This window comes from Vulpes vulpes, chromosome 16 (genome assembly GCF_048418805.1).
Source record: "Vulpes vulpes isolate BD-2025 chromosome 16, VulVul3, whole genome shotgun sequence".
NCBI classification, from domain to species: domain Eukaryota; kingdom Metazoa; phylum Chordata; class Mammalia; order Carnivora; family Canidae; genus Vulpes; species Vulpes vulpes.
The window spans coordinates 60,857,001-60,875,944 of record NC_132795.1 but is presented as its reverse complement, the minus strand read 5'-3'; the positions used below and the strand labels follow the sequence as shown (position 1 = coordinate 60,875,944).

At 43.9% G+C, this 18,944-nt stretch overlaps 1 protein-coding gene across 4 annotated transcripts in view; it reads left to right on the top strand.

Moving 5' to 3' along the window:
* Positions 1-6,853: 6,853 nt before the first annotated feature.
* The window catches only part of TCP11L2 (t-complex 11 like 2), a 38,441-nt gene continuing 26,350 nt past the window's right edge, over positions 6,854-18,944 (top strand). Inside the window, exons 1-4 of one of the 4 annotated variants that reach the window (XM_026010929.2) lie at positions 6,854-7,051; positions 8,535-8,674; positions 15,663-15,854; positions 18,705-18,840. In XM_026010929.2, the coding sequence (XP_025866714.1) occupies positions 15,698-15,854; positions 18,705-18,840 (293 nt within the window). In that variant the 5' untranslated portion in view covers positions 6,854-7,051; positions 8,535-8,674; positions 15,663-15,697. Of the gene's footprint in view, positions 7,052-7,109; positions 7,356-8,534; positions 8,675-15,662; positions 15,855-18,704; positions 18,841-18,944 lie in introns of those variants that run through there. The other 3 variants (XM_072741740.1, XM_026010928.2, XR_011997884.1) reach the window with 3 other exon arrangements.

Genomic DNA, 18,944 nt, shown 5'->3' with positions numbered 1-18,944 from the left:
TCAATTGAATTAGTGGAACAGCCTATTATTTTTCTGAATGGATTTTGACTGACTGGTCTGATGAGTAGAGAATAGCAATCAATCAATATTCACATTAACATATAAATATTGGGCGATCTGTTAGGCTCACTCATTTGCTAAGTAAATGGCTCCTGTACCACCAACTTGATGGATCAGATTTGTTTGTGCCTTGGCATCATATTAAATTATCATATGTCACAGACATTTAAGTTGCTCAGGACCAATTGACACTGTAAAGATTATGTCAGTAAATAACAAGAGTACAATAAGAGTAACTGTGATTTATTGGTCCATACAATGTACCTGGTACTCCACTCAACTCCTTATACATAGTATCTCTTTTAATTCTCCAATAAACTAGTTGGGGAGGGGTATTTGTTCTAGTAAAGAAGCCTAGTGGCAAATAATAGACACCTACTTTGAATAGACATACTAAGTGCTCTGGGGTAGTTCATGGAATTTAGATGACAGCTGAAAAACTAGGCTTGGGAAAGAACTGAAGGAAGTCACCTATACCTAAGACCATTCCACAGGGATGATCTGCCATTTGGACTACCATTTGAGAAGCTGGGCCACCAAAATGACAAATGGCCCCCACAATGTCATCATCCCCATTTTACACCTGTGAAGATAAAGGCATTTGTATAATGAGTGCTAGGACATGGCTATAAGCCCTCCGGCCTGCCTGAATCCAAAGCACACCTTCTACCATTCTACATTTGCTTTTTATATATGTATGTTAATTGATTTGCTCTTTGAAAGTTTTGATCTTGGGACACCTGGGTGGCTCAGCGGTTGGGTGCGTCTACCTTTGGCTCAGGGTGTGATCCTGGGGTCCTGGGATCGAGTCCCACATTGGGCTCCCTGCAGGGAGCCTGCTTCTCCCTGTGTCTCTGCCTCTCTCTGTGTGTCTCTCATGAATAAATAAATAATTTTTTTTTATAAAAGAGAGTTTTGATCTACATAAACTTGTAAATTTTTAAAAAGTTTTAACTTAGAAATATAACCACAGTAGCCACCGTTTAAACGAAGACTTCAGTTTGAGCATTAATATTCACGTGTGCTCAATTCTGTTGTACTCAGCTGTTCAGGATTTGCTGAGTATGTACATGCAGGTGCACTTGTAACATAAACAATGTCACGGCCAAGCATGCGTCTCAGGGAATTGGCCAGAAATGCTTTGTAACTGTTCTTTACTCCAGATTTTCTTGCAGCAGAATTTGCTTTTTTTCCCCTTTCTCTGACTGCTTCATATATATATGAGAGAAAAACATAAACGGCTTCCTATTTTAGGAGAGCTGGCAGCAATCCATTCTCACTTCCTGGAAGACACAAGCACCCTTCCAGAGTAATGTAATGGAATGTGCTTATGAATACTATGAGTGCTTAGTTGATGTAGTAGTGCTGGTATGCTTGTTGACAGATTGTTATGGAAATTAGATAATTATGCTACCAATGGGTGATACGTTGCATGTGACACCGCGAGCATGTATGAGTGTGTGCATGTGCGCGTGTGTTTGTAGAGTAGCCATCAAATGAGTTCTGGTTTCTATTCTTGACCTGCCAGTTCAATGAGTCACTGAATATCACTTTGGTCAGTCATAAACCTCAGTGCCCTCATATAATACCTTCCACTGGAACACACAGCAACTCGGGTCAAAGCTACTGTACAGACTGTAGCTTTGTTCTGACTGTTCGGGGCTCTCAACTTTTCATCCTCCACAGGTAATAAAATTATTCAAGACTCATACCATTTTGAGCAAGAATTCCTGTCCCATTTATTATCAAAAGAAGGAAATCCTTAGGGGTGGTATGTTGGGGCACAACATGTATTTTAAATGAAAGTAAACTCCAGGCACCTATGTTGTCTAAGAGTTGGACTTGAAGGAAACAACCTAAAAAAGTAATAATTTTTACTTTTTCAGCAGAAATAATTTTGACATACTGTAGTGATGGACCTTTTGCAAATCTATTCCTTTCTATGGTTTATATGAAAAGTTCCATTGATTACCATGACTTTTAAAAATATGAATAAAAAGAAGATGGGAAAGCTATTTACCATGCAGTGTTAATAGCCCACTGCCACTAAGGTATATTTAAGAGGACAATCATGAGAGTGCTCCATTGTATGGCAGTGTGAGTTACAGAGTAATATACGAATAAATACATTCTCCCTGTAAAAGGAATAGGCCATTAGTATATATATATAGAATAAATCAGGAACATCTCCCACTCTACCTCCTAAAGAGTTTGGAGGGTAACTTTTTAGTCCATTTCTATACATTTTATAAACACAGAGCACACACACACATATGCTCTCTCATGCAAGCTCTCCCTTAAGCAGACACGGTATCACCCAACAATCATTGTTCTGTAATTCATATTTTTGTGTTAAACAGCCTATCTGAAAAGTCACATTTCTTAAACCTTTCCTTTATTTCTTCCTGTACTCCACTGGATATTGCAATGGATTTTTAAAGTGAGGGCATAAATGTTCATCCGTGGTTGGATGGACTAGGCAGGTATTTAGAAAATGACCACTTGCTGGCCCCAGAGGTGGGGTAGAGAGAGTGACTGTCTGGCCAGGGCTCTGTGCCAACACCTCTTTGGTTTCTCATAGTGCACTTTAGAAAAGCATCACATCTCCTCGGCCCCTCCCACTTCCTGCCCAGCCTTGCCTGCACTCCTGGTCCGCACTCTCTTTGCTTTCCAGGGAACAACAGTGTTTTCCAGGTAAGTGGAGAGGGCCCATGGACGGTGAAAGGGATGGGTGGATTCTAAAAACATTTTTCCTTTTAGCATGTGAGGAAAGAGGGTCTGAGTCTGTATCTAGATGTGAAGGCACAGGCAACTGCAATGAGAAGTCACCTCCAATTTTATGCTAATTCAGTTCAGAGAAGGCAGGGGGAAAACTGCGTCTAGTGCTTTGGAAACTTGATCAAGCCTCAGCATTTTGATAAGTGGTCAAAACTGGTCAATGATCTAAGTCTCCTTTGTCTTCAAGACCAAAAGAAAAGAATGACAAGAGCTGATTAGAAGGTACGGTCAAATTTTGAACATTTAGTTACCAATTACCTAGCTTGTTTTAGCTTAATTTTTTTTCTACCTTCTCCTTCTTTCTTTTTTTAATATTTTATTTATTTATTCATGAGAGACACACAGAGAGAGGCAGAGAGACACAGGCAGAAGGAGAAGCAGGCTCCCTGCAGGGAGCCCAATGCAGGACTAGATCCCAGGACCCTGAGATCAAGCCCTGAGCCAAAGGCAGATGCTCAACCACTGAGCCACCCAGGTGCTCCCCTACCTTCTACTTTCTATTGTCTTTCCCCCCAACCCTTACTGCTTTTTTGGCCTTCCTAGCCCCTAGAGATATATATATTAAAAAAAGGTGATATTCCATGTATCAATGTTTCTACTACAGTGAAGTCATTATCTTATGTGAGGGATTAGTTTCCAAAGGGAGAACATAAGGCCAAATCACATGCAGTTAAAATTATCTTTGGAAGGTCCTTTGATGGGTCATAAGATGTGAGATAGACCCAGTTTTGTTTTGGTTTGTTTTGTTTTTGCCTATGACATAGAAACACACATGTTTTTTTTTCTTTTTAAGATTTTATTTATTTATTTGAGAGGGAGGGAGGGCGGAAAGAGAGAGAGAGAGAACAAGAGAGGGGCAAGGGAGGGGAAGAGGGAGAAGCAGACTCCCCACTGAGCAGGGAGCCCAATGTGAGGCCTGATCCTGGTACTCCAGGATTACGACCTGAGCCAAGGGCAGCCGCTTAACCAACTGAGCCACCCAGGTGCCCCAACAGAGATATGTTTCTTCAACAGAGCACTAGATAAAATAAGTGATTTGAACAGGTGAAGGGAAAATAAGTACCTTTAAACTCTAGACTGATGTGCTGTGTGGAGAGATCAGGACCAGCTACATAATTTTCAAGATCCAGTGCAAAATAAAAATTGGGCTCTTTATTGAAAAATTATGACGAGGGATCCCTGGGTGGCGCAGCGGTTTGGCGCTTGTCTTTGGCCCAGGGCGCGATCCTGGAGACCCGGGATCGAATCCCACATCAGGCTCCCGGTGCATGGAGCCTGCTTCTCCCTCTGCCTATGTCTCTGCCTCTCTCTCTCTCTCTCTCTGTGACTATCATAAATAAATAAAAATAAAAAAAAATAAAAAAAAAATTATGACAAATTTCAAGATGGTAGCAGCAGAGCCTTAAACTGAGGGTATGGCTCTTCCAAGTGTAGGGCTTCATGCACCTGCACAGTTTGCACACCCATGGAGCCAGCCCTGGGTAAGAAGCTTGAGGCAAAATGAGAAGTCTGAGAACTGAGATCAACTCAGGAAGAGAAACCTCACAACTCCCATAGAGAGAGCTGGGGGCAAAATCACTGCCAGTCTTTAAATTATTCTGTGTGCTCCCTGCACCCTGTCCCATCTGAGTATATACAATTGAATTTACATTATGCTAAATCAGTACAAGTTGCAACTCCACTATTGAAGTTAAATGGTTAAGAAGTTGCAAATTCATATTAAAATTACATTTGCGGATCTTCTGATTTTTTTCAAGGACTCATTACAATTTAAAACTCAGATTTATGATGTGTAAAGAGAAAATAAGTATTTCTATTTCTTCAGCTAGCAATAATTTTGATCAGCCCTTAAGTCATGTATGTGCCAAAGGCAGTAGAATAAATTTAGACTATTATGTAATTTATAGGTGCCAAACAAACTGCATTACTCTGAATTTTCTAAGTGGTTCAAAGAGCCAAGTTAGAAAAATTCGGTGTGAAAATAATTTTTAGAAGCTTACTTACTAAAGAGATCGCCTTTTAGACATTTTTTTCCAGAAGGTTGTCAACATATTTGAGCAAGGAGGATTTTATTCTATGACTGCTTGAGCTCTCTGAGCAAGAACGTGATTCAAGGTTCGTTTTTAAAGGGAATTGCCTAATATTTTATAGTACTATATTTTTTCAAAGTGGCTTTTATATATACAAGCCAGACTGAGGGTGGTTGGTCAGGTAATTGACCAAAAGGTTTCCAGATAGCAAGTTAATTTAATGTCAAAGTAAGAGTAGATTGTGTTTCCAGGGTTATTTTCTCTCCCCAGCTTGGGTCTCTGATGTTATCCCACCTCTTCCACCTTAAGGTTCTCACCCCAGCACATGCTGAAACTTGAATCATCTGATTTGAAAAAAAAAATTGCTGCATTGTGGCTTTGAGAGATACATATTTGAGCTTTGAAATAAGTGCCATGCCTAGGGTCAGGCCACTGGTCATTCAGGTAGACTGGATAACTTTCCTGACTCATGCTCACCTGTTCCAAGTTATGTAATAACACAAAAACAATACTTAACAAGTGCCTATAAAGCTAACAAAAAAGAAGCAAAGCTGCAATGTGTCATTGTCACAATGTCCAAAAGTGGGGGGGGGGGGGATATTTTTGGTTAATCTTTCTGTTGTGGAGCTTTTAGGGTGGTGACAGCAGTTGTTGAGTGGTGGTTGTTATTTGGCAAGAATTGAAATTGGAGGCTTCTGTTACCCTGACTGCTGATTCCAACAAATAATATAAACAAGGGCATGTTCACAGGAAAGAACCTATGGGTGGCAACAGCAGTTTATCCTTAATCTCTTGGTTTGTATCAAGTTGTACTTTTTAGAAAGGAGGATAGAGGGCATAAGGAGACATAAATACAAATTTATAGAGATCACCGGGCATGTTTGTTCAGAGTGATTTGCCTAATAGTTTCAAAAACTAACCCTGACTAGTGTTTACTGTGTATAGCTCTAAGCACTTCAGATGATTTATCTCATTCCATCCTCACCTTACCCAATGAGATAGTTATCACTGTTATCCATCGACCAAGATCCGATGGGTCATTAATGTCAGAGCCAGGGCTGAACCCAAAACAAGTCCATGTTGCAATACCGAATTATTTCACCCAGGATAACTGGCTTTCTATTCTCCTTTAAAATGTTGCCTGCCTGGTTTTTTTTTTTTTTTTTTCTAGAACCAATTTTGCCTCCACAATTCATACATGATTTCAGGGCGAAATAGAAATACTTCAGCCTATACAAAATCCACTTACATTCCTGCATGAAACTTTCCCCCAAATAATGCCAGTGTACAGAAAATACAGTGGTTTTTATGTGTGCGGTTGAGGGGAATGGTGTTTCTGTACATCCTGAAGCACGCCCACAAGAGCTGAACAGAACCCGCCCTGGGACTGCTTATTTACATTAACCACTGTCGACACTTCTCCAGGAGAGAGGTGCTGCCAAGAGCTCTAGAGGAAGTGAGATGTGTTATCTTTTGCATGCACACCATGTTTGAAGTCGACGCCTTCAGAGAGCCTGTGTGGGTGCGACTCCCAGGAGCTAATCTTTCAGTCCAGGCATATGCAAATCTGGGCCGGTGTTTACGTGGAGGCGCAGACACAAACGTGGGTGACAAGGTTGGTTGCTGACGCGCGTGGGAACGTACCTGCCCTCCTGTCTGTTGGGCTGTGAGCGTCTGTGCGGACGGAGTGATGTTGGGCACCCAATTTGGATCGCCCCGCCTAGATGAGGGGTGCTCGGGGAGCAGAAGTTCCACCCGCAGCCCCGGGGCGTGTACACCATCCACGCCGGGGCGCCCCGCACGCTCACGCCAGCCCCGCGCTCCGCGAGCGCAGCCCCGCCCCGCCCCCTGGCGGCCCCGCCCCGCCCCCGGCGCCCGCCCCGCCCCCTGGCGGCCCCGCCCCGCCCCCGGCGCCCGCCCCGCCCCCTGGCGGCCCCGCCCCGCCCCCTGGCCGCCCAGGCTCGGCTCCGCCCCCCAGCCCCGACAGCCCCGCCCCCATCGCCGGGCGCTCCAGCCGCACGGCCGCTCCAGTTCCGTAAACACTTTCCTCCCCGCCCCTAGCAGGCCCCGGACCGCACCACTCGAAGCCTGCGGGGGGGACGGTTTCCTCTCGCATGCAGGACACCGTCAACCCGAGCTCTCCCCGGCGTCTTCCACCCGCACATGAGGACAGCAGTTCTGTAGTAGGTCAAATCTGTCAGAGCGCTGCTGTCGGAGCCGAGGGTGACCTGGATTTCTCCTGTCCCGCGGGCCGTCTTCCCCCGCCCGCCGGTCCCGCGGCCACGCCGTGGCTGCCTCCTCAGAGTCCCTCCCGGCCCTTTAAATACCGCGTGGGGCGCGGCGGGGGGGTTGCTGGGAGGTCGGGGGTTGTTGGACTGGTGAGTGTTCGAGGTGCCTGCGCGGTGCTCGTGAGGGGACCCCCGAGGACCCCCGACCCAGCCTCAGTCTAGTCGCCCGTGTCCTCCGCCTGCCTCCGCGCCGGACGCGGTGCGTATCCATCGGGGAGGGGGTCGCGGGCTCCGAGGTGACCGGCCCGGGCCAGTGGAGCCCGACGCCTCGCCCCAGCGCGGCCCGAGGGCCTCCCTCCGAGGCCTCCCTCCACCCACCTCGGAACTTTGCCGTGGGACTCCGGTGCCGGGGGCGTTAAAGCCCCGCTTCGTGCTCCCCCGTCTCCTTGTTTGACCCCGAACCGCCGTCCCGCGTGGGAACGGGGCGCGGGCACCGAGTGGCCGCGGCGGGTGTCCGGGTGGCCGCGGGCTTCGGGCCCCGGAGGCGGCGGGGTCGCGCCTCTTGGCCGCTGTTTACATCCTGCTGGACTCGGGCCAGCGACCGCGCCGCGAGCGGCTCCGCACCCTCCGGGCCCCGAGAGGGCGCCCCTCCCGCCGGCGACCCCCGGCCCGGCGGGGGTGGGCGGGCCGGGCCGGGCCGCGGGGGGCGCCGGGCGCGGCCCGAAGCGTGTGTTTGGGTTTGTTGCCGGGGTTTCCCGGGCACTCGGCTCGGCCTCCGCCGTCCCCTCCCCCAAGGGTTTGTTTTGACAGGAAACGTGCTGCTGGAGGGAGGGGCGGCTGGAGGGACGCGGGGACCGACTGCTGGCGCGTCCCCGGAGCCGAGGCCGGTCAGGCCCCGAGCTCGAACGCCTGACCTCTCGGGGTGGCTTGTGCTGCCCAGAACCGCTCCTCTGGGGGGCACCACTCGGGGTAACAGCGCTGCTTTGAGGTGGCACTTTGAGGTGGCACGTGGACGAACAGGGTTCTGCGTTTTGGTTAGTATTGGGGGACACTTGCATTAGACAAGCGATTTCACGGTGACATAAAACTTTTAAAATAAATGCATTTAAATGCAAAAATCTAGTCGAGATAGAAGTGATTGATAAATTAGGTTATAGATGAGGGTGGAGATGTGGAAACAGGCGTGAACACTGGTACCCAAATGACTAGAAGTTTGGCAAATAATGGTCTTTGGCGGTTGTCCTGTTACGTTAACCTTGAGAAACCAGACAAGCTGTCCTTGTCCCCACTGCCCTCAGCCCCCAAGATCCCTGTGGTCCCATGATCTCCAGCCCAGCCAGAGACCCTGCTCTTTGCCACCTGCCGCGACCATAACGAGGTTATCGCAGTGGTTCCCACTTGAGGCGGCTCCCTGTTTGCTGTGTCCTCTTGCCTCCAGGGATTTCATACATCACTCTGGCAGCCCGTGGAGGTGGCCCCGCTTGAGGTGGCCCAGGGCTGAAGATAACCCAGTCATGTGTGGAAGCAGCTTCAGTGCCATTTTGTGAGGAGTTGAGGCCCCCAGAGGAGGAAGCACAGGTACTAAAATAGGCCAGCCAGGGGTGGGAGGAGAAGTGTTTCCAAGTGTGAAAAGTGCCTAGAAATCCTTCTCCCTGATGCTGTAATGTTATGTGTTGCATGAACATCTGCTTTCTCAGACAATGACTGGCTTGTTGGCCTTTATCTAGCTCTTTGTTGGCTCTAATTTGATGAAGACCAGTATTCTTTAGCTGAATGGAGCTGGAGCCTATCTCTGTGCTCTGTGGTTTATGCCTTGCTGCATATGAATAAATTTTTAGCACTGCTGTTTGGGACGGGTTCTAAAGCAGCATTTTGCAGAAGACGGAGATTTTCCACACCATCTACAATTTTTTTTCTTCAGAGCCCAGTCTTATACCTCCGACTCCTTGTCCTTTACTACATGTATGTGAATGCTTGTCTTTGCGTGTGACCTTGACCTGGTCTTCAAGGATGACACCCACCGGATATTCCTTGAATTTTCTCATTTCCATGACCCAACCTTAACTGGAAGAGTTCCTTTCCTTAAACAGGACATTGCTGGAAAATCTGAATAATTCACCTCAAGATGTTTTTGATACTGATTGTAAGCAGTTAAGACTTTTGATAATATGTGGGTTTTAACTAGGGATTGTGCAGTGCTTAAGGAATGGCTCCCTGATAGAGGATTTTCATTTACTCTAGTTGGGTGGTTGAGAATTATTTTGGACAATAGACTCTTTCAGTGATGCCCTTCATGGTATAGTACTTTGAGCAGCCACCTCGGGGTAAGGTCAGCTTGTTACCACATATGCAAGTATCCACGTGGTTTTGGGTAGATGGATTTGGCAGACTGAGAGTGGAAAGGATGAGCAGCACACCAAATTTTCTCCAGCCATCCTAAAATAGTAGAAAGTGTGGGCCTTAGGGATCCATGCCCTGGATTTCAGATTTTCTTCAGCCACTGCTGTGAACCGTAGGGCAAGTAATTTAACCTCTCTGAACCTCAGGTTCTTATCTACAAAGTGAGGATAATAGCAATACCTCAGCTAACAAGATTATAATGAAGATTCAAGGAGATAAAATACTTAAAGCACTTATGGGGGTGGGACATAATAAATATACAGTAACTATTAGCTCTAATTGTTTTTATTTACTATCAGTGAACATTAAGAAAGTGGAAAGACACAATGTAAACAGTTCTTTGAGCTCTACAAACTGTGATTCTTTGCTGGTTTGAATTATCTGTGCCTGGGAAATGTGTTGAGGTAGGCACTGGGAATTAGCAGAGACATGGCCCTTCCCACAAACAGCTTAATATTTAGTGGGGAGTCAGATACAGAAACAGCAACCATAGTACTTTAAGTGACTGCATTATGGGAATATGGGCAGTATGAGTGGGAAAGGAAGAAGGAAACCCCGGGTTACAATATGAATAGGAATGTGGCTTGATTTGTTCTTCAGTGATACTCTTTGGGCTTCCCTCTATCCCAGGAAGTGTTCTCAGCTCTAGATGGCTAGTTTAGATGGAGTGAGGTTATCAGGGAAGGTCACTTGGAAGTTGTAACATTTAATTTCGAACCCAAATGACAACAAGGAGCCCATCCCAGGGAGATCAGAAAGAAGAACTTGCTAGGGGAGAGGAGAGCAGGTGCATGTGCTCCAAAGTAGGAAGTTTGGCATCTCTGAGTAACCTGAAGAAAGCCATTATGTCTGTAGCGGAAGGGTTAGGGGGAGAGTGGCACAGGATGGTGTGAGCAGAGGCCAAATCACAGAGGAATATAAACTATTGCCAAGAAGCCTCTTAAGAAAAGGGAAACCACCTGGAGATGAACTCTTAAGAGGGATGATTTATTTGCCTCTTCTGAAGGGCTCTGGCCTATTTCCTGTTTTATTTTCTAGACACTGTTCAAGAAGGACATTGGGACAAGTCTTGACTGTCTAGAAGAGCTTTTGTCATAGAGCAATATCTAAGCTATCTCTGCAGTGGGAACGGTCAAAATCTAAAAATTGCAGGAGCCCAGACCATTCTGAATTAGACTTGAAATTTTGGTTTAGTACTTTTCTTTTAATCTTTTGCTTGGAAATAATTTCAAACTTACAGAAAAAGTTGTAAGAACACTGCAAAGAAGTCCTTATTGTCTACCTTTTACTCATATTCACCTGTTAACATTTTGCTCTATATGCTTTATTGTTTTCTCTTTTTCTCATTAAATTATTTTAGAGAAATCTGCATACATTATGGCCCTTTATTCCTAAATATGTAATCACAGTACATTTATCAACTTTAGTAAATTTAACATTGTAATACAGACCGTAGATTCAAGTATTATAACAATGTTGTCAGTTGATTCAATAATAGCATTTTTCCCCCTCTGGTACAGGATCCAGTCAGGGATCATCTGTTGCACTCAGCTGTTAGGTCTCTTTTCATCTGGAACATGTCCTCAGCCTTCCTTTGTTTTTATGACATTGACATGTTTGGAAATCATGATTTCTTTTAGTAAGAATAAAATAATAGTTGAAAATCTGTCATTTTCAAAATAAGCTTTGACAAGGAGCTTAAATACTTGACATAGACTATTTCAGTTAATCTTCACAATTCTATGACATAGATACTATTATTAGCCCCATTTTACAAATGACTACGTTCCCTTTCTCCACTCAGTAAATATCAAGAGTCAGGATCAAGAACCCAGTTGACCTGACTCCAGAGCCAGCGTTCTTACTGTTTCATGGACATATACATTGTTACTGGTGGACCTTTGTAATTCTGAACCCATGCTGGACCATTTGCAAATGAATTTGCTATGGAAAGGAAATAAAGAAGTAAAGTTGGTAGTGTGGACGTAGGCTAAGGAATTGACCAGCAAATTAAAAACCCATCTCCCCACCATCTGTCGTGGGACATGGGAAGGAGACAGTGTCCTCTTCGGATCTCTGTATCCATTTCCTCCTCTCTAAAATGTGAGTGCTCATATTGCCATTCATTCAACAATAAATGTCAGCTGCATCCCAGTCATTGGTCTTGGAAAGAATTATATAATATTGAATTTATAAATGAGAAAGAATGCAATGAAAAATGTGATTATTCTCCTTGATGGGAACCCATTGTAGTGTTGGAGGCTTTGCTTGGAGTTATCCACTGTTTTTACCTTTGCCTTTACCTTTGGCCAGCAAGTAAATCCTCTAGGTAGGATGAGATGTGATGTTTCTTGAAAAGTTGTTTGGTTTGCTTGTGATCGGCCATGGCCGAAAGTTAAAGTAGGTCTAAGTTTGTCAGTACGAGAAGCATTACCTTTCTTAAGGAAAGGGAGTGGTTTTATTATCACTGTTCTAGGAGAGAATCCAAAGTAGTTTTTAAAGCCATCTAATTACCCTCAGTACCTTTTGAGTCAAATAGCTTTGTCCCCAGATGACTTATATGGAAACCCGAGACCAAGAAAAGTAAGAACAGATGTGAAGGAACTTGCAGATGACCATTTACACTGGGATGGGCTGTTTGCTTTCAGCTTTTGTATTTCAGACAAGTGCAAGAGTACTTTCCTAGGTTAACTAGCAATCTTGTTTATCTGTAGGAGAATATATTTTTATCATCGGGGTAAAACGGTTCTCCCCCCCTAGTTTTTAATGCCTAAAATGATAACAAGAGAAAAATGAAAATAATATTAATAATAACAATGATCTATATCCTGTTTTCTCTGTCAGACACTGTTCCAAGCACTCTACATGTATTGACCAAATGAAGTTTCACACCAACCTCATGTATTAGGTATTATTAGTATGTCTGGAGGAGGAAACAGGCAGTTTCTTATAGAGTAATAAGGGGCATTTGGGCTTCAAAGGAAAGTTTCTTTTTGGATGCACTAAAGCCCAGTTGTGCTATGGAGGCTTCTACCAATCAAACAAGAGTGTCTAAACACGTTGTGGCTTTCAAATTTTGTGTTGCATCCCCTGTGCCAGAAATTCTATTTCCAGTGAATTATTGGAAAGAAGCATAGTTTCACGTTATTAAGCATGTCTGCGATGAGTACATTTAATTTCTCAGAACATCTAGTGAAGCCTCATGGAACCCTGAGTTTATAGAACTTTAGCAATTCCTAGCTAAAAGGGACCCTTTATAGCTGGTCCAACCTGCTCAGAAAAATGAGAAGAGAGCCAATGTGATGTGCATAAAGTCACACAGCAAATTAATGACAGATCCAGGCCTTAGACCCTAGCTTTCTAACTCCTACCCTATATCTTTTATTTTTAAATCTTTGTACTTTGCTGCCTTGTTAGACACAATTAAGGAACCTACAAAGTGTGCTGTTCAGCTAGAGTAGAAAAATGAAATGGACAGTTATAACTATTAACCTACTTCATAAGTTCCAGTGGATGAAAGCTTTTATTCACCTTTACTTGGAAAAACAGCTAAAGTGAAGAGAAACGAAGAGCAGAGCATACAGAGCATAGTGTTATGGTGGAATGACAGAGGAAGATAACAAAATGGAAACAAGGTTTAAGATATTAAAATAACACTGTGACCAGGACCAGGGAATATTGAGTCTTAAACCTAATAAAGTAGGTTTAAGTGGTAGATTCTCTGATCCAATGCTTTAACTTTGGCAGTCCCAGCCCTGTAAGTGTGTAGTGATATCATTTTGCAAATGTTCTGGTTGAAGCTGTACCAAATGGGATTCAATGATTCCGATTCAGCTGACACTAAATGAATACTTGTCACGTACTTGACACTGGCAATGGACAAGACACAGTCCCTGCCTTATTAAGAAAAGTCAGAAGTAGCCATGGAGGAAAATAACTGTCCAAGGCACTCAGCTCTATGCCAGAGATAGAGGACATGTGCTGCAGATGTGCAAAGAGGGGTGTCATTCACTCTGGCCAGGGAGTAAAGGCTTCCCGAGGAAGGTAGCATTTTCAAGAAATGCCTTCAGTGGTACATAAAATGTTGTCAGAGTGGGAGAGAGAAATCTAGAGGGAAGGGCAAGTATTCCATTTAGGATTGGGGTTTGGTGGAAGTGAAAGAGTTAGAGCTGACAGTTTTTTCTGTCCTGTATTCCTTTCCTCCCCAGCAGATGACAGTTAAAGCTCAAGTAGAGCTTTGCATGTGGTAAAGGGGGTTATTTCCCCCACTGGGGTTGCAAGGGTTCAGGGCTATTTTATAGCCTCTGTCCGTGGTGGTTGGCCTTAGGACTCTAGGGCAAGGTAGACCTCTCAGTGGTAGCTTCCTGGAAGCTCTCTGCTCAGCCTCCTAGTTAGTGGTTTTCTTCTGTTTGTGGAAGTGCTGGCCCCAGGAGGGGTGCCCTAGTGCGATTGGCAGGACTGAAGAAGGTTGTTTAGGGGAGGCCAGGGGCAAATGCCCTTGGGCATTTGACCTTTAATAAGTCCCTCTGAGGTTCATCTTTGTCTCTGTGACCACCCAAGGGATAAATTATGGCACCATTTCTCTACAAAGGCAAGATTCCCCCATAGTCCCACCCTGCCTCTCCTTCCTTGTGCTTCCTCAGCAATGTCTTGTTTCCCCTTTTCTTGTGTTCTAGACTCAGGCACACATAGTTGTAGGTAACTGGAGTTGTGAGCCATCAGTGTAGCGCCCTGTCTCTCTTGTTCACTGTTATCTTTCCTGGTGCTGCTGCATAGTAGGTGCTCAATAAATATGAAAGGAATCATTGAAGAGACTGCGCAGGAGTTCTAGACATACTATGCATAGCTGTGTTTTCAAGTTTTTGTAGCTTTGAAAGATCTGTATATCTCATTGCATGGACTGGCTCAGGTTTAAAGAGACTCCATGAATCCTTCTGTCATTATTGTTTGTTTAGGATTTGAGGTGCCTTCCTCCTCAGGCCCAGGTTCCCCTCAGTGTCAGCTAACACCACACCAGCTCTGTCTTGGGCCTTGGCTGAGGCTCATGGGCTCAGGCTGGGACATCCTAATGTGCTCAGGATCTCCTTTCTAGAAGGTGACTGGGCCTATACCTGGGAGGCAGTCTAATGTCTCAGATACAGCACTGGATGTCAATAAAGTCAAGGGACTGGTTTTATGGCATAGTAAGTCCCATTGTCCCCAGAGCCCATCTCTGACCCATGAATTAGGATCTTTGGTGCCTGTTTGTTCATTGGGTGATAGTGGTACCAAGTCAGCTGTCAAGTGCAAACCCAGTGTCAGGCTTTACTCTTTATATCATGATAGTTCACAGGAAAATGGAGAAGAACCTGAAGACTTGCCAGCCAGAGATTTTAGTTAGTCTTCTTCTTTCCCAAGAGGCTCACGAGGAATTAAAGAGGCTGATTTCAAAACTATTTTACTTAAAACAAAGCCATAGGAACAGTAATAATAGCTAACATTTGGACAGCCCTGGTGACTCAGTGGTTTAGTGCCACATTCAGCCCAGGGCGGGATCCTGGAGACCTGGGATCGAGTCCCACGTTGGGCAGCCTGCATGGAGCCTGCTTCTCCCTCTGCCCGCCCCCCCATCTCTCATGAATAAATAGGTAAAAATCTTTAAAAAAAATAGCTAACATTTTGGTGCTAAGCACTTTAATAAAATTAAGCCTATTTAATCTTCAAGCAACCCTGCAAGCTTAGTCTTTCAGCCCAGTTTGACTCATGAAGTAGGTGGTTTAGTGACTTTTGTCTCAAGGTCACATGGCAAAAGACAACATGAGCTTCTAACCTAGGCAGTCTGGCCTTAGGACCCATTGTCAACATCCCTTTCCATGTTTTAGAAACCTAGGAACAGAGAGACTGTGTCTTTTGCACAGTTTTAAAGGATCTGTTATTGTGAGAGCTGTTCCATGTTCACACTGTGTATGTCCTGAGTAAGTTCACACTTAGGGCGATGGAGTCTCTTTTCTGGGAGGTAGTCTTGAAGGCCTGGTAATAGCCTGACTGCTATGGGAAAGATGAGGTTATCTTCTAGGGCCTTTCCAACACTGTGACATATGTGGGCAAAGCTGTCTACACTAAAAGAAGCATCTGTGATGCCAGTGAAGTACCTCAGAGCGCTGACGCAGGGTCTGTTTGTCTGCAGGTGCTATCTCTTTGCCCACACTCCAGTGACACAGAATGCCCTTCAATGGTGAGAAGCAGTGTGTGGGTGAGGACCAGCCAAGCGATTCAGACTCTTCCCGGTTTTCCGAAAGCATGGCTTCACTCAGTGACTATGAGTGCTCCAGGCAGAGCTTTACAAGCGACTCTTCCAGCAAATCCAGCTCTCCTGCTTGTAAGCTGATGGGGGAGCAGGGTGTGCGGGGGGAGAGGGTGATTCTAGGCATGTGTGTTAGATTTTAAATGAGAGCAAAGTACAAACTATCCCTCCTTTCTAGATGTACCATAATAGCACTGCAAAGACAGGAATAAGTAGCCACTAAAGTTTACAATCTGCCCATTTTATTTTTTTGTTATTATTTTTTTCTATCTGCCCATTTTAATTTGCATTACTGTCTCTGATCTGCTTTGGTTTTACTATAAATCAGGGCCTTAAACCCCATCTGTCTTTTCTCTCAAGTAGTGGAAAGTCATTCCCTCTTGAGATCACTTCTTGGGCCATATTCTAGGATAAATTCAAATTGGTCTTTTCTGATAATTGCTGATTTACACGGAAGGAAGCTTGCCCCAATTCAAGGGTCAGGCAGGAAGTGAAATAATCTAAAGGGTTTCCTGCTGATTTCAAAACCTGTTGTGCAAATCACCCTAGAAAATTGCCCACGAAGAGAATTACTACACCAGGGGTGTGAGATTTTAAAAGGTGGCCATAATGAGGGAGATGTCTTTTCCCTTTTTTGTGTGTGGAAGCTAGAGATATGTAAAGCAAGTATGTTTGTTCTTTTTATTTTAAGCTTTTTAATTGACATTTTGTATAGGAAATATAACACCTTAGACAAAGCAAATGCAGAAAGAAGCAACTAATGTTTAATATAATCAAATGTACACTTCAAAAAGTTTGTTCATTTATGTTTATTTTAAATCTATATAATCTCATTTTTTAAAATTTGGAAATTTACGTAAGTATAGAGAAAAGAAAATTTTGCCTATAATATCACCCAAAGATGAAAGCTGGTGGTACTTTGCCATATTCATTCTTCATGTTGACATATGTATGTATATATGTATAGACTCTTCTCACTTAGAATTATGACTAAAACATGGTGGGCCTGGGTGGCTCTGTCAGTTAAGCAGCCAACTCTTTTTTTTTTTTTTTAATTTTTATTTATTTATTTATGATAGTCACAGAGAGAGAGAGAGAGGCAGAGACACAGGCAGAGGGAGAAGCAGGCTCCATGCACCGGGAGCCCAATGTGGGATTCGATCCCCGGTCTCCAGGTTTGCGCCCCGGGCCAAATGCAGGCGCCAAACCGCTGCGCCACCCAGGGATCCCCTAAGCAGCCAACTCTTGATTTGGGCTCAGGTCATGATCTCAGGATCCTGGGGCTTGTGCCCTGTTGAGCTCCATACTCCGCGAGGAGTCTGTTTCAGGATTTTCTCTCCCTCTGCCCACTCCTACACCCCTCGCTCCAATAAATAAACAACTCTTAAAAAAAAAAAGGATTATAACTAAAACATTTACCCATGATATACATTTAAAACATGAAAAGGGGACCACTGAGCCACCCAGGAGTCCCTCTTGAAAGAATCTTAATGGCACAGAGAATTGAGAAAAGAACTGACTAGCAGCCACCTACCTTTCTGTGCTTTTTCTCACTCTTTATACTACATATGAGGTTGGTGTCTCTAACAGGGGACGCAGGCATCCTAAAGAGGGGAAGTTTCACTAATTCCATGTATCACCGTTTTTCCCTCTTTCTCCCCGTCCTCTTCTAGATGGTCTTCCTCTTCCTTCTCTTTCTCCTCTGCTTCTTTAAAAAATTATTTTAGGTAGCAAAATATTGCCAGCCAGTACTGTTGTTTTAGGCAGTGATTTTAATTAATTGAAGCTAAGAATTCCAATAGTGATTTTTAAAAGATTTTAACTTGTTAGAATTAGAATAATTTTTTAGAATAATCTTTAGGGGTAATTAGAATAGGGACACCTGAGTGGCTCAGTGGTTAAGCATCTGCCTTTGGTTCAGGTCATGGTCCCGGGGTCCTGGGATTGAGACTCACATCGGACTCCCTTCAGGGAGCCTGCTTCTCCCTCTGCCTGTGTCTCTGCCTCTCTCTCTGTGTCTCTCATGAATAAATAAATACAATCTTTTTTAAAAAGTAATTAGAATAATTCTTTATTTACTACTTCCTACTGAGTATCCAGTTTACCAGATTAATTTTATTTTAATTATCTACATTTATGAAGTTCTTACTTTGTTCTTTTTTACTTAAATTACTTAATCACCTCAAGACAGCCCTGAGGAGGTAAGTTATGCCGTAGTGAAGTCAAATAATATCTACCAGCAGCAGAAATTGGAATTAAACCTAAACATTATGCTATACTGCCTATACTTTTAGAAGTTATAGTTTTAAAAAAATCAGTTATTTCATCTTGAGTCTGCTTAAATTAATGAAAGTTACAAATGACAGAATAAAAGTAGTCTTACCAAGTTCCTGCATATTACTGTGTAATAAGTGCAGATACCAAGAGGTACTAAAATGTGACATGATTTAATAAAAGAAAAGTAACTTATGATAGCTTATGTTAATAAGATAATTTCTAAAACATTTGAGAATTTGGGCAGTCCCGGTGGCGCAGCAGTTTAGTGCCGCCTGCAGTCCAGAGTGTGATCCTGGAGACCCGGGATCGAGTCCCACATCAGGCTTCCTGCATGGAGCCTGCTTCTCCCTCTGTCTGTCTGTCTCTCTCTCTCTGTCATTCATGAATAAATAAATAAAATCTTTTAAAAATAAATAAAACATTTGAGAATTTATTAATACAGTAACTGAAACTATCAAAGGAGTTCTTGAATTTTTGAAGTCTTAAGTAATTAGCAGGGAAATCTACCTAATTTAGTATATGGTCGTCTTAACTTGTAAAACTCTGAATGTATATATTAGAATAACTTAAACTCTGTTTGCTTCGGGAGGCTTCATTCGATGGTAGCTTTTCCTCCATGACATGAACTGAGGTTTGTTTTTCTTTCAGCAACAAGCCCTCCCAGGGTCGTAACATTTGACGAAGTGATGGCTGCAGCAAGGAACTTATCAAACATGACACTTGCTCATGAAATTGCTGTAAATGAGAATTTTCAATTGAAACAAGATGCCCTCCCTGAGAACAGGTAATCCAGAGGCCTTTGTTATATGTAAACCAAGCTGTGGAGTCTCTCTCTCTCTCTCTCTCTCTCTCTCTCTCTCTCTCTCTCACACACACAGACACACACAC